The 15,476-nt window shown below is 56.5% G+C and overlaps 1 protein-coding gene across 2 annotated transcripts; it reads left to right on the top strand.

Annotated features, from left to right (window-relative positions):
- GJB6 (gap junction protein beta 6) lies at positions 8,411-15,244 on the top strand. Of its 2 annotated transcripts, none has more exons than XM_021065432.1 (3): positions 8,411-8,617; positions 10,696-10,818; positions 13,807-15,244. In XM_021065432.1, the coding sequence occupies exon 3, from the start codon at positions 13,821-13,823 to the stop codon at positions 14,604-14,606; it is 786 nt and encodes a 261-aa protein (XP_020921091.1). In that variant the 5' UTR covers positions 8,411-8,617; positions 10,696-10,818; positions 13,807-13,820; the 3' UTR covers positions 14,607-15,244. The 2 variants fall into 2 exon arrangements, with proteins under 2 accessions (XP_020921091.1, XP_020921092.1); XM_021065433.1 differs by lacking the exon at positions 8,411-8,617 and adding an exon at positions 8,734-9,273.

Below are 15,476 nucleotides of genomic sequence, written 5' to 3'. Positions count from 1 at the left end.
CCTCCCCTTTATATGCAAATGTCCACTGACGTAGCCCACAGAAAAGGAGGGCGAGCAGAGCAGCCGGGGCTGAGCCTGTGTGACCCACCCAGCAGGTGCCTGCTGCCCCACCAGACGGGCCTCGAGGGGGTCAGCGCCTGGTGCGGCCAATGGCCCGAGGGTCCCGGACCTGTGGCTCTTCCTCAGCTGACTGCCCGCCTTGCACCCCCCCACCACACCCACACACACACCCCCACACGCCTCCCTCCCTCTCCCCCCTGACGCGGTCCTGTGGTGAAGCGCCTATGAGATCGCGCTGGTGCCTGGAACGGGACGCTTTCCAACCTCTCGATGCCCCGACAGGCCCGGACAGCAGGGTCGCCGAGAACAGCACGTGAAGGACAGCGCGGATGGCAGGGCCTCACAGAGGCCGAGGTCAGAGGTCAGCCGGGCCCTCGCTCTGATGGTTCATTTTAGGAGGCGAAACAAGTGCTCCACGTAGACGGCTCAGGGGGAGGGGGACCCCAGCGCAGCCCCTTACGGCTCCAATCCTCATCCCCAAACTTGATGCTCCCATCCGCTGTGCCTGGGTCCACACTGCGTCACAGGCGTCCGAGGAAAAGCGGATCATAAGAAACATTTATGATCAGCCTCACAGAAGCCAGTGGTTTGGGCAGAATTAGTCTCAGGAGCCACGGAAACTGACACTACATCTCAGAGACACCAAAGGCCAGAAGCTTTGACCGGAATAGCTGCTCTGCCCGAGAGCGGGTGGCTGGTGCAGAAGCAGAAGGGCTGTCAGTGCAGAGCCGGGCACCAGGACCCGCTGCGTCCCTCGGAGGCCAGGGGTGTCCAGTTAGTGCTGCACTGTCCCCGGACAGCTGCACGGGCACACGGTCCCTGCACCGGCTTAGATGGCCTTGCGCCTCTGCTGGCGGAGCGTGGCCTCCAGGCGAAGCATCCTTCATGTGATGGGTGGGGTCTGGCTCTGAAGCTGAGATGCGGAGTTCATGTCCAAGGTGACTCAGTGAGCACCCTGGCCCCTCCACTCAACCCGCAAAGGCAGCTTGGGGCTCACACCTGTATTTCAAGGACTGTTGTGAAGAACCAGCCAATGGTCATTATCTGCCACAGACAAATGCAAGGACGATGACTGAATTGGTGGGTGACGCGTGTCTCAAGTCCTAAGAAAGCACTGACGGGAGTTCCCGTCATGGCGCAATGGTTAACAAATCTGACTAGGAACCATGAGGTTGCAGGTTCGGTCCCTGGCCTCACTCAGTGGGTTAACGATCCGGTGTTGCTGTGAGCTGTGGTGTGGGTCACAGATGCGGCTCGGATCCCATATTGCTGTGGCTGTGGTGTAGGCCGTGGCTACAGCTCCGATTTGACCCCTAGCCTGGGAACCTCCATATGCCATGGCAGCGGCCCAAGAAATGGCAAAAAGACCAAAAAACAAAAAGCAAGCACTGACGTAGCTGAAGGATGGAGCCAGTGTTTCTAGGTCACCATTGACCCCAGGCCGTCACATGTGGGAGAAAGTCAGAGACAAAGAAATGCTGCGCTTGGAAGGACCCGGGCCGGGGAGCCCCGTGGCTCAGCCCAGCTCTGCAGAATGACGGTGAGCAGGTGGCCCTGCTGCCCTCCAGGCTGTGGGACCCCATACATCTGTGCTTCTGGTAAGGGGACCGACAGGAGTGAGGCCCTGAGTTTGTGAAAAACCAGACGGAGGGCGGAGTCCACGGAACGGGCTCTCTCCCGGCGGCGCCTGCAGAGGAGCAGCCCTAGAAGGGCCCTTTCCCTCTTCCCGCTCACTGTCCCGTCTTTGCTCCACTTCCCAGACAGTTATTGCTCTTGCTCACCCGGGAGCTTCATTCCAAGCACATGAGGTGGTGGGAAGGGCCGGGAAAGGAAGCAGGAAGCTGGTGTGATTGCACCCACCTGCCTGGGCAGGCGCCCGGCTGCATGTCCAGTAAATACTTGTTTAATGAAGAAATGGATGAACCTCTCCGAACCCCGAGCTTCTTCCTCTGCAGAAGGAAAACATCAGGGGAGAATTGCTTTCAAATGAGACAACACGTGTGAAAACACCCCTGGAACCGTGGACACAGAACGACGGTCAGTTCCCAGACAGGCCGTCCTCCCCCAGCCCGGGTCCTTCCAAGCGCAGCATTTCTTTGTCTCTGACTTTCTCCCACATGTGATGGCCTGGGGTCGACGGTGACCTGAGAAAGGCCCTCGGGAGGCCCGTCCCGGTACTGACAACCAGTAGAGACCTGGGCTCATGAGAACCGCTTCTTTGTCTCAACAGCACCTGGGTCCATGGAGCACATGAAGCGTGTGTGGATCCACTTTTCGGCTGCACCTTCCTGCGCAAGCCAGCAATACCCCTGCAGGGCTGAACTGTGTCCACTCAGCACAGTTGAAACACGATTTCACTGTCACTCCTTATCCCACACAAAATTACATGGACTTACGTCTTAGCTATTATAGGATATTAGGTTTTAATTACATGCCGAAAAGTTTACAGCAAGATCACACCCATAGATGGCAATTTTGCAGAGATGATCTCATAATAAAGGAAGAGTCTTCTTTAAAATCATTAATTGCGTGAGTGAAGTGAGTGCTCATTCGATTTAACAAAACTTCCTGAACGCCTACTGTGGACAAGGCACTGACTGGGTGCTGTGCTGGGTGCTGGTGTGAGTACTGGGTGCTGATGCTAAGTGCTGGTGTTGTGCTAGGTACTACTGAGTACTGGTGTTGAGTACTGGGTGCTGTGCTGGGTACCAGGTGTTGTGCTGGGTATTAGAAGAGGCAATGACATTTCTATTCTCAGGGATCTTTTACCCTAAAAACATGCAAGTAAACTCTCGGGGTAACATATCACAGAATGACCTCAGTACAAAGTAACTATAAAAAAGACACAGAACAGCCAGGGGAAAGTTACTATTATTAATGAGAACCAAGAAGAGGAGCCTATCAGCCGAGCCTGAGAACAAGAGTGACTTTTCAAAGTGGAGAAAGCAAAACCACAGTCACAGGAGTGGCCTCACCCAGGGACATGGCCAACAGTGACGAGAGTGTGGAGAGGAGGGTGTGGGGCCCAAGCCTGGCCAGCTGTGCGGGTCCAAGAGACATGCGTTGGGCAGAGCAGGGCCATGGCCACTTCAGGGGCAGGTCCACAGCCAGGGGCTCACCAGGCCCCTTCTGACTGAGAATCTCCTCCTGCCCAAACCCCACTAGGTTTGCACATGACTGCCCCAGCCTCCCGGACCCCACAGCCTTCAGGGGCCCCTCCCTGCACTGCGAGCTGGGGCTCCAGCCCTCTGCCTGCCCACACCCCATCTGGCCTAGGAAAGCGGGTCCAGGCCCCATGCACACTGTCCCCAGGGCCCCCCACACTTGTGGACCCGCAACAAGCAAAATGAATGAAAAAGGAGTTCCCATTGTGGCTCAGCAGTAATGAACACGACTAGTATCCATGAGGTTGTGGGTTCGATCCCTGGCCTCGCTCAGTGGGTTAAGGATCCAGCATTGCTGTGAGCTGTGCTGTAGGCCAAAGACACAGCTCGGATCTCACGATGCTGTAGCTGTGGCTGTGGTGTAGGCCAGCAGCTGCAGCTCCGAATTGACTGACCCCTAGCCTGGGAAATTCCATATGCCCTGGGCGCAGCCCCAAAAAGACAAAAAAGAAAAAGAATCACCCAGTGCAAAGGTGACAGAGGCCTGAATAAAGTCACCAGAAGAGAGAACAGAGACAGCAGAGAAATCAGGGGTGGAAGGTCGTGACCTGGAGGAGGTGGAGGAGGGGCTCCCCCGACGGTCCCGTGCTCCGTGTCTGCTCACCGCCCTGCTTCCCCCTCCCCACGCCGTGAAATTTGGCACCATCAGTACCAACACATCTGCCTCTGTCCCCTCGCTCGCTCAGGAAACCAACCCAGGGGGGCGGGGGTACTCAGTCAGAGTCCTCAGCAGCCACCTGCACGGGCGCCCCTCTCGATGTGCCCTGGGCAGACGGTGGCTCCCGGTCTGTCACGACCTGTTGGGGAGGACAGGACGTGGCCTTTGGTGCCGCCCAGTTCAGGGATGTTAGCCGCGGGACTGCTGGGGCTCAGCGGCTTTCCTGGCACCAACAGGGACAAGGACGTGACCCCTGTCACTGGCTGTGAGACAGACAGTGCTGGGCTGTCGCACCTGGGAGCCAAGCAGAGGCTCCTTTCAAAGATTAAACAGAGAAGTGGGGGACATGGCCCAGATGCAGGGGACAGGGGACAGTCTGCCTGATGGCCTGAGCTGCAAGCTCTGCGGCAGGAGCCTGGAAGGAGGGCAGCTTCAGCTCAGAGCAAAGTCCTGCCGTCCGCCCGTCCGCCCGCCCAGCCCAGCCCCGTCATGTCAGCTGGGATTCTGCAAACACCGGGGGCACAGCTGCTGAATAAATGAATAACCATGTCCAAACCCCTGTGCCCCTCAGACAATGACGCTTTGTGAACCCAGCTCTGCAGGCGTGGGTGTGGAGGCTGAGAGAGAAGTTCAGGATGAACCATCTCAGGGTCGGCTCTCTTCTCAACTCTACTGATTGGCTCTACAAGTGAGAAGCCCTTTGAGCAGCCACAACACAGGAGCCGTAAGGGGGCAGCCCTGTGCCTGGAGGCCACGTGCCCTTGACCAGAAGGCAGGTGACAGGAGGCTGAGGTCAAAGGGCTGCAGCCGGTGTCCCCGCCTCACTCAGCAGGTGCGTGCGCACCTACTTGCTGCGTGAATGAAAAAGAAACTCAGGGCAGGAATTAGGGGAATAAAGACCACGTCTATTAAGAGAAGAAACACTTGCACCCTTTCAATGGTCTCTTGCAGGTAAACGCTCTTAGTTACAGAATCGTCCTCGGGGAATTAATGCCAGACCTGAATGCAAAGAGCCAAGGGCCTTTATTTGCTTTTAATGGACACACTTGATTTTTGCAGAGCAGCTTTAGGTTTGCAAAAAACCTGAGCCGGGTGTCAAGAGCATCCCACACGCTCCCCATGCCCCGCGGCCGCAGCGGGCACCACAGTCCAATCGATGAACCCACATCCACGCGTTGCAGTCCCTCGGAGCCCATGGTTCACAGCAGGCTTCGCTCGTGGGCTCTGCTTCCCGAGGGGTGGACAGAGGTGTGGTGATGCGTGGCGTCGTCATACGGTCACTCGGAGGAGTCGGCCCTGGAAGTCTCTGCACCGTGACGCCTCTGTCCCCAGCCCCCGAGGAGCACTGGCCTCTTCACCGTCTGCAGAGCTGTGCCTTTTCCAGAACGTCACAGACGCGGAATCCCGTGCAGCCGTCTCATGCCGGCTTCTTTCGCTCGGCGACAGGCACTGCCTGTTCCTCCACGTCCTCGCACGGCTGAGAGCTCCATCCTTGTTCTTACTGAATAATATTCCACCATCTGGAGGCACCGCAGTGTATCTACCCCTTCGCCCCCGAAGGTCCTCGTGGTCGCTTCCAAGTTTTGACAACTGTACGTCGGCCGTGGGAGGCGGGAACCGCGGGACGGTTCCTAATGAGTTACCCGTGCTGGGACTGCGTCCGTGACAAGGGAGAGTCTGAGTGTCCAGCTTAGACTGGACGTCTGAGCAATCTAACAAAAGCCACTCTGGGGGGGGGGGCTTCTTTAGGTGACGCTCCAGAGGCCACCAGAGAACCGAGAGGTTTTCAGAGCAGCTTCCCACCATCACCCTTTCGAGCCCCCTGGTACTGCAAAGTCACATCCGTACTGGATCCGTGTTGTGCCGTTTAACTTCAAGACCTCGGAAACCATCGGAAACCGGATGCAGAGGGAAGGTAACCGTCAGATGAGGTTCCTGTCGCTGATTACACCGGCGATGGCAAACGTTCTGTTTTTAGGAGTTCCTGATGTGGCTCCGTGGGTTAAGAACCCAGCATAGTGTCCCCGAGGATGTGGCATAGGTTGCAGATGTGGCTCAGATGGGGTGTCGCTGTGGCTGTGGTACAGGCTGGCAGCTGCACCTTCGATTCGACTCCTAGCCGGGGAACTTCCATATGCCGTCAGTGTGGCCATAAAAAGAAAAAAAAAAAAAAGTTTTGTTTTCAGAACTGTGCAACATTGTTAAGTGGACAACAGGCTCGTAATCTTCCCTGAAAGTTTGTTTATATTTGGCAGAAAAAGCCTACAAGCAATCAACACTCTAGATGCCTTTGGATAGCATAAACTGCTTAACTTTTCAGCTTCCAACGAGCATCTCAGCAAGTCCATAAGTTTCACGTTCAGTTTCTGTTGCAAGAGAACCACCTGATGAGACGCGCATGTGGGGTCAAACATTAAGAAACAAATAACAAAGTAACGAGCCAGCACCGAGGGTAAAGATTACCTGAGTGGGGCAGGAACAGGTCACCTGAACAGGAACAGAGGTGGCTTTTGCTCAGCGTTGAGGGGGCTCCTTTTTCAGACACCTGAGCAAATGCAAGACATCTCTGCGGCAACTCTGGCTGAAAAGTTCTTCCCTGGATGGGCCCTGCAAGAGCTGCTGTTGGTCCGGAATGTCACTGTTCAGGCAGCGTCGTGGGACCAGCCGTAGGAGTGGGAATATGGGCCCTCTTGCTTCTGGGCAAGAGTGTGTTCAGGCATTATCTGCTGGGCTGGCCGGGCTCTGCCAGCCAATATGCAAATACTCCCGGAGCAGCACCTAGGACGGCCAAGGACTTTGCCTGGTGCTGTGGGAAGGCGAAAAAGTCTTAAACTGTTTCTAGTCCCTAAAGAAGTTTATGATCTGCCTTTTTTTTTTTTTCTTTTTTCTTTTTTTTTTTTTTTTTTTTTTTTTTTTTTTTTTTTGTCTATTTGGAGCCTCACCTGCAGCACACGGAGGTTCCCAGGCTAGGGGTCGAATCGGAGCTGCAGCTGACAGCCTACGCCACAACCACAGCAACACCAGATCCTCCACCCACTGAGCGATGCCAGGGATCGAACCTATATCCTCGTGGATACTAGTCAGGTTCATTACCACTGAGCCACCATGGGAACTCCTACAGTCTCCTTTTAAAATTGAGTTATTTGACGGTGCAAGTGTTTGTGCGTGGCTGGAGCATCTGCCTGGGGGCGGGGTGGTGGGAGGGTGGGAAGGAAGCTGGAAAAGGGCCAGACAGGAGGCGGGAGAGGACCCACCAAAGCTTCAGGTCCACAGAACATTCAAGGCACAGGACAGGGTCAGGTAGCAAGTCTGCTTCATGGCAAAGTCTGAAACAGGTTTTTGTCTCTCTCCGCCCCTACCTTCAAGGCCTTCCAGGGGCCGCCCTGATGTTCTCGACCTGACTCGGAGAGCCTCTTCTCAAATAAAACAGTTCAGAAGGTGAATTTTTATGAGGTCTTGGTTCTTTTTTTCTTTTTTCTTTTTTTTTTCTTTTTTTTGTCTTTTTGACTTTTTCTAGGGCCTCATCCATGGCATATGGACATTCCCAGGCTAGGGGGTCTAATCGGAGCTGTAGCCCCCTGCCTACGCCACAGCCATAGCAACACGGGATCCGAGCCACGTCTTCGACCTACACCATAGCTCACGGCAACGCCGGATCCTTAACCCACTGAGCGAGGCCAGGGATGGAACCTGCAACCTCACTGAGCCACGATGGGAACTCCAAGTCTTGGTTCTTGAAGAAGCATCTTCAGCAGCATCCCTAAATCTTTGCTTTGGAGACTAAGACGCAGCAAGAGCATCGAGTCCAGGATGGGACACTTCCCATCTTGTGGAATAAGCAAGAGGCATGTCTCTTGACTGATGTAGGACAGGTTTGAGCCTGTAAAGCCAGGTCCCTAAATGGCTTCCAACATTCCCACCCCCTTGGGCCCTGCACCCCCCCACCTGGGGCAGCCCTGACCTTTCCCAGAGGACCTTCCGGAGAGGGCCAGGCAGGTCTACACTCTGGCTGCGGAAAGCCCTCTCCACCTCCCCTGGAGGAGGTGCCAAAGGACGGGAAGCGAATGACAAAGTAACTCTTTTATCTCTAATAAGTGGTCATGAATTAATAACGACCCACGGTCTGTGCCTCTAGGCTACTAAGAGAGGCCCTTGCACCGGCACCTGGAGGGCTGTACGAGGGCGGCGGAGTCCAGAAAAAGGAGGATGTGTCCTGGCACCACACAACCTGCCCCCACACTGATGCCGACTGGTCCAGCTCGGTCGGACGCCTGGCTGCGGGCTGCGGGCTGCAGCCCCAGCCGGCCAGGCCGTCTCCCCGGTTCCCAACCGATCGGCCTCGGCGCCGGAGCACAGGCTCTGCCGGGAGCCCACCGCGACCCCGAGGGAGGAGGGCGAGGGGTGCGCCCCGCACCCGCACCCCACGGGAGGCGAGGCGAAGGCCCGCCCCGCGCCCCGCGCCCCGCGCCCCGCGCCCCGCGGCGGGCGGGCTCCCGTCGCCGCGCGCTCGCCTCGCGCATCCCGCCCGAGAAGCGTCAGGACAGAGGCGGGGTGGGGCGCGGTTAAAAGGCGCCGCAGGTGGGAGCCGGGCCCTCACCCGGAGCGGGCGGGAGAGCCGGCTGCAGACTCCCCACGGCCGCCGAGCCCGCAGCGCCCAGCGCTCCCTGTGCGGCCAGCCGCCCGCCTCGCGACCCCGCGCCCGGACCCCGCACCCGGCTGCAGCTCCTCGGAGCAGGTGAGCGGGCGGCGCGCGCCGCGCCATCTCGGCACCGGGGCGGAAGAGGTGCCCCGAGGAGCCCGAGCAGGTAGGGGGGCTGCCCCCGGCTCCCCCGCCATCACCCCGCATCGGCAGCTCCAGGGGCGGGCGGGCGGGGGGCAGTCCGCGTCGGGGTTGCCCAGGGCGACTCCGTCCGCCCGCGCCCCGCATCCTCCCGCGTCCTGGCGCGCTCGCAGGAACGAGGATGGACTGGTTTGCCTTTTACCCTGGATCTGGCCCCCCCCTCCCCCGACTTGCACAACAGGTTTGATGGATGGATGTCGTCGTGCGTGCAAGTGCCCGTTCCCCCACTTCCTCTGCGGCGTTCTGGATTTTCTTGGCTTTGATGGGTCACTGCCAAAGTCCTGCTCCCCTATGGGGATGCGGGCTGGCGCACGGCCAGGTGGAACTGGCCGGAGGGGCTGCCGACGTAACCCGAGGAGCCTGTAAGACACGCAGGACAGGATGGTCACTGGACCGCAGTAATTAAGTGTCACTGGTGACACAACTCAATTCAAAGAGGGAGGCTCCAGGAGGGACTTCCTGTCTGGTGGGGACCAGTCCCAGGTGTCACCTGGCTCGGGGTGTTTTTGAGCGGCTTGGCCTCCCTTCTGGAGAGGAGGACAGAGGCTGAGGTGAGGGGCCCTTAGGTGCAGCTTTGGACGCCGGGGGTGGGGGTGGGGGTGGAGGTCAGCCTCAATGCCCTCGGGGGGACGGTGGCTGGGGGTTGAGTTTAGTCAGGCGAGGTGGCTCTTCCCTTCTTGACGCCGAGGAAGCCCTTTCTTGCCCTAGTTCCGGTGCTCTGGCCCGCGGCAGCCAGCCTCCCTAGGATTGCGGGTGCACTGTGCAGAGCCCTGGGCTGCCCGGGTTCCGGGAGGCTCTGGGGGTGGAGGTGGAACCCTGCCCCGGGGAGAAGGGGTCATAAGAGAGCAGGCCCACCCGAGCCTGTGACAAAAGGGGTGGCGGGTCCTCCTGCCATCACCACAGTGACCCAGCCCAGAAGACAGCAGCCAGCCGAGCAGCGCTGGCACTTTTATTTTAAAACGAATTCTGATACAGCAAGTGGGGCCTTTGGTCTCTTTTTCTTCCTTTTCCGAATTCCAAGAACTTTAAGAAGGAAAAGAACCAACAGAGGCTCTGGCTGAGCCATTTCAATAGAGTGTGAGGACATTTCTAACTTGCAAAGCTTCGCCCTGCGCCCTAGTCCCAGCTGAGTGTTCCAGGGGCTGCGAGTGGTGTGGATGCTCCGATTAAGATGCTGGAATGAAATGGTGGGGAAATCATTTCCGGCCCAAGCTCCTGGGTTCATGAGAGCGTATCCCTTCCTGTGGCTCCATCATCACGTGAAGATTCTCTGTTTGACTCACTTGGTAACAAGGACAGAACTGGGTCCTCAGAGGGCCTTTTCCAGGTTTTATTCCCTGAATCGTTTAACTCCAGCTGGACCTCAACGTTTGGAAAGGTTTGCTTGCATGAACAGAGACTGCTAAATGGAAAAAAAAAGTTAACTCTTTGAATTCTTATATGGACTATGAACTACATGTAATTCTATGCGTTCTCCATTTTTATGCTTAGACTCCATAAATTTTTTTTCATTTGTATTGAGCTAATTTTGAAGACATATATGTACATCCTAAATCCATTTTATCACTGGTAGTTATTTTAAAGGGACTTTGATGAGTCATTAAATTTAAAAATTAGCCATGATATTGTCCTTTGGATGGCCTTAGATTTGCAGAGACAAAAGAAAAAGATTCTTCTTGAATAAGGAGTTTGAGATTTTTTTTTTTCAGAGTGCTGACGTGGGGGTGATTATACCCAATTCCTCAAACTCCATTTTTTTAATGCCCAAGGCATGGGCTTGAGGTTTGGGATTGGGGTCTTTATCACTATTTTGATAGGGAGAACTCACACTGAAGATTTTGATTTTATTGTGTATTCGAAGCACAGAGCATCAGGAAACTGGCCAGGCCCAGACATCCCCCAAACAGTTCATGCAGCGGACCCCTGGGAGGAGCCGAAGGACAACGGCCGCATCTACTATTTTTCCTCCGCAGGTCACATCCTCACTGCCCTCCGGAGGCTGAGCAGAGTCCCCTTCCTGGGTTGCTGAGCGACGTGGCTGACAGGTGGTCCAAGACCTAGGGAGCCTCGCCCCGAGTCTTCTCTGGACCACGGCCGTAAGTCCTCCACGCAGGGCCCAGGGCGCCTTTTATCAGCACAGGCCAGTGTGGGAGTTGTTCTGCTCTCAGGGCCAGTGGGGATTCGAGGAGGACACTGGGAGGGTCACAGCACCGGTACCGGTCTGAGAAGGCTTTAGCTTGTGCTGGGTGTGCTGACGGGAGGCGGCCACTTTCAGGGCCTTAGTTTGGTTCTGGCATCAGCGAAACTGGAATGGCTTTGCTAAACAAGCTAGGGACCATTACATTTTTGTTGCTGTTTTGTTTTGGTTTTGTTTTTGTCTTTTTGCCTTTTTCTTTTTTTTTTTTTTTTTTTTTTTTTGTCTTTTGTCTTTTTTGTTGTTGTTGCTATTTCTTGGGCCGCTCCCGCGGCATATGGAGGTTCCCAGGTAAGGGGTCCAATCGGAGCTGTAGCCCCCGGCCTACGCCAGAGCCACAGCAACGTGGGATCCAAGCCGCGTCTGCAACCTACACCACAGCTCACGGCCACGCCGGATCCTTAACCCACTGAGCAAGGGCAGGGACCGAACCCGCAACCTCATGGTTCCTAGTCGGATTCGTTAACCACTGCGCCACGACGGGAACTCCTCTTTTTGCCTTTTTCTAGGGCCGCTTCCCATGGCACATGGAGGTTCCCAGGCTAGGGGTCGAATCGGAGCTGTAGCCCCCGGTCTACGCCAGAGCCACAGCAACATGGGATCCGAGCCGAGTCTGCAACATACACCACAGCTCAGGGCAACGCTGGATCCTTGACCCACTGAGCAAGGCCAGGGATCGAACCCGCAACCTCATGGTTCCTAGTCAGATTCGTTAACCACTGAGCCATAACCACTGAGCCATGACGGGAACTCCGGGACCATTACATTTTTAAATAAGAAGTTTTCTAAAGGATTATATTCCTGAGGCAGAATGCCAATAGACTTAAATGGTTCGCATTTAAGAGGAAAGCCCAGCCTCTCTTCATAATGCCGTGTCTCCTGAAGTCAGGTCACCGATTGCGACATTTTCAGAGCTAAGTGTTCCATCCTGCTCAGCGCCAAGGGCCAGCCGTTTCCTAGCTCGAAGGCCACCACTTTCCTATACGCCAGATACTGGAGCCAAGAATATCTCCTCTTCCCTTAAAAGAGAGCCAGGACCTCGCCAGTAACTGTAAACTGGTCTGGGTCACAGAGAAAGAGTTAAGATTTTACTTTTTCTTGTAGAAGTTTCTCCCATTGGCTGCACCTGCTTGGAGCATAGAAGGAAACGGGTGCTTTGTCGAATCCTGACTGTCAGGGCTCTGACGGAGGCAGTTACTTTGGAAAGTTATTTCCAAAGCGTGTTCACCTTCAAATCTTCTGCCACCAAAGTGTTTATGGCCGGTTTCCCGGGGGGGGGGAAGGCTCCTGCCAGGAGGGTGAGGGGCCTCCTGCCTCGGCTGCTGGGCTGGAGGGTCCTGGGGGCAGCGGTGGCAGCACTGGGGTGGGAAGTTTGGGAGGGTCCACACCCCAGCCTGGCTCCTAGCACTTGTGAGGTGAGCTCTGCTTCCCCCTAAGAGTCTGGGAAGGAAGCCAACACACCCCTCAGGAAGCAGCTTCCTGACCCCAAGTGCCTGCTCGTGGCCCTCGGGCCTACTCCCATGGAGACCCACTGTCCCTCCCATGCCACTTCCACTGTAATTAGTAGCAGGCCTCTGTCCCGCTCACAGGGACAGTGCAATCAGTGACTTGTCTTTAGCCCGATTGTCTTGAGTGACCAGGAGGCAGACACCCTTGTATTTGAGTCTAATCACTGTTTTGGGGTTTTTTGTTTTGTTTTGTTTTGTTTTAGTAATTTAGGTATATCCTTTTTCTTCCTTTAATGGTAAATTGCTCATTTTTAGTCAAAGTCAGTAAGTATATTGTAAAACAGCTGATTTTCTGCTCAGCTTTGCAACTTTGATAGCATGTGTAATACGAGGACCCAGAAAATTCAAAAGAAATAAAGCTGCTGCCATGCTAACTGTCCCTGATTTTAAAGGAGGGGCCCTGGGGACAGGAGTCAGGGACTCTGATCTGGAAGGGACCTTACTCTCTGGGAACTTGTGACCCTCTGACCTCTTGTGACTTCGGTGGCTCCACATTCCTTCAGGCCAGTGGCTGCTGTCGCCTGGGCGGGATGTGCCGCTACTCAGGCAGCTGTGGATGGAGAAGTCAGAGAGGAAAGAGCCTTCTCAGGTGGGGATGGGGGTTAAATTCTCAACCTTTGGAGGGTTGGAGAAAACTGGACCTTTGTTTGAGAAATCAAAAGCTTGCTGACGGGGCACTGAATTCAGCCCAGTTCAGTGGGAGCCGTTTAAGGGCTAACGAGGCAACGCCTTCATCTTGTCAGCAGACAGGATGGGCCTCCCAGGGGCGCAGTCGCTGGAAGGTGTGTTCAAACATGGAGATATGCACATGCCCACCTCCGGCGGGGCACATCCCAGGGCTTCCTGATCAGAATGGCGACAGTAGGAAGATTTGTTGTAATGACGCCCACCTGAGCTGAGACCTAATTATGGGGCGGCCCCAAGTCTATGATACGAAGTCAAGTAATAAGTTTTAGTTACTTTACTTTTTTTCCCCCTTCTGTGGCTGCTGGGTTAAAGCCGGTTATGTCATTCCAGTGGATGACTTTATTTTCTTGGATAAGCCACTTCACTCATACAATGCACCCAGGACCCTGGGAGACCCCTTGGGCAAAGTGCAAGAGGGATGGAGAGGGAGCTTAGCCGTGAGTGTTTCCCGAGTTCCCCGCGGCTGTCAAGCAGCCGCTGACACAGACCCTGAGTCCAGCTGAAGGAAGGTGATCCTGAACCCTCTGAAGAACATTCCAGTGTTTTCAGAGCGGGTGCTCCTTACGGGAGAACCTCCTGCCAGCAGTGTGGAGGTCGGCTTCCCGGGAGAAGCGCCTCGGTCTGTAACGTGTCAGCGGGGTTTTAAGAATCGCAGGCAGGTCCCGCTGACGGAGCTTTGCTCACCTCCCGCTCAGGGTAACGCGTCGGGATGGACTGGGGCGCGCTGCAGACCATCCTGGGCGGCGTGAACAAGCACTCCACCAGCATCGGCAAGATCTGGCTCACGGTGCTCTTCATCTTCCGCGTCATGATCCTGGTGGTGGCGGCCAAGGAGGTGTGGGGCGACGAGCAGGAGGACTTCGTCTGCAACACCCTGCAGCCCGGCTGCAAGAACGTGTGCTACGACCACTACTTCCCCATCTCGCACATCCGGCTCTGGGCGCTGCAGCTCATCTTCGTGTCCACGCCCGCCCTGCTGGTGGCCATGCACGTGGCCTACTACAGACACGAGGCGGCCCGCAGGTTCCGGCGAGGGGAGACGAGGAGCGAGTTCAAGGACCTGGAAGACATCAAGCAGCGGAAGGTCCGCATCGAGGGCTCCCTCTGGTGGACCTACACCGGCAGCATCTTCTTCCGCATCCTCTTCGAGGCCGCTTTCATGTACGTGTTCTACTTCCTGTACAACGGCTACCACCTGCCCTGGGTGCTCAAATGCGGCATCGCCCCCTGCCCCAACCTGGTGGACTGCTTCATCTCCAGGCCCACCGAGAAGACCGTCTTCACCGTCTTCATGGTCGCGGCGTCCGTGCTCTGCGTGCTGCTCAACGTGGCCGAGCTGTGCTACCTGCTGCTCAAGGTCTGCTGCCGGCGGGCGGGGCGCGCGCAGGCGCCGCGAGACCTCCCCGGCCCCGCCCTCAAGGAGAGGAGGCAGAACGAGGCCAACGAGCTCCTCTCGGAGGGCGGGCCCAACGCGCTCCCCGGGCTGCCCGGTTAGGCCAGGCCCCGGGGCCTCTCCCGGAGGGCCGCGCCGGCCGGCCGGGGCTCCGGGCGCAGGCTGAGACCTCGCCCTGGCCAGCGGCGTTCGTGATGCAGGGAAACTCGGGGGACACTCTGCAGAATAACGGGGGCTCGCGGGTGCCACGGAATCGACGGTGTGGGGCGGCCACGTCCGGCAACCCGGGCTCGGCCTGGCGTCACCTGCCGGTGCACGCGGACCGTCGGACGGGGGGGCATTTTCTGAAAGGTTAAGGAGGTCACTCCTGTGGGGAAAGAACATTTATCTAGAAACGGATGCTTTATTAGGCAAAGTATTTTTATAGGATCGAATGCTGTAGTTCTGACTTTGGACTTACATAAACTATTTTTATAATGACTGGTCTTCCTTACTTGGAAAAACAGTGTTAGTTTTAAAAGTATGCCATAATGATCTACGTTTTGAACTTACTCTGTCTCGTGAGTATGGTTTCGCATTGTCTGTAGACAAGTCCCTGAGCTCCTGTGACACACTTGCGGTGGGACGTGTTCACGGCACAGCACGTTCCCGGCTTTCCGGGTGGGGACGGCGACTTGCAGTCGCGGTGAGCAGCTGCCGCGGGATTGTGCTCCCTCAATAAAGGCTAGCCTGTTGCTGAAGCCTGCCCGACCGTGCGTCTCTGTTCCGTCGGGGGGGCGTCCTGACTGCGTGACGAGGAGGTGGGTTGGTGCCTGGGGAGGCTGCGCGGCTGGAGTGACCGGGTCCCGGGCTCCAGCCTCACCCACGCAGGAGCTGGGCTCCCCCCGCCCCGGGGGGGGGGCGTTCTGGAGGGGGTCGGCGGCTCTGGGAGGTGGAAAGTGCCCTTTGGGTCAGCTCGGCCTTGCAGGGAGG

This window comes from Sus scrofa, chromosome 11 (genome assembly GCF_000003025.6).
Source record: "Sus scrofa isolate TJ Tabasco breed Duroc chromosome 11, Sscrofa11.1, whole genome shotgun sequence".
Classification (NCBI taxonomy): Eukaryota; Metazoa; Chordata; class Mammalia; order Artiodactyla; family Suidae; genus Sus; species Sus scrofa.
This window is presented reverse-complemented; position numbering and strand designations above follow the sequence as displayed.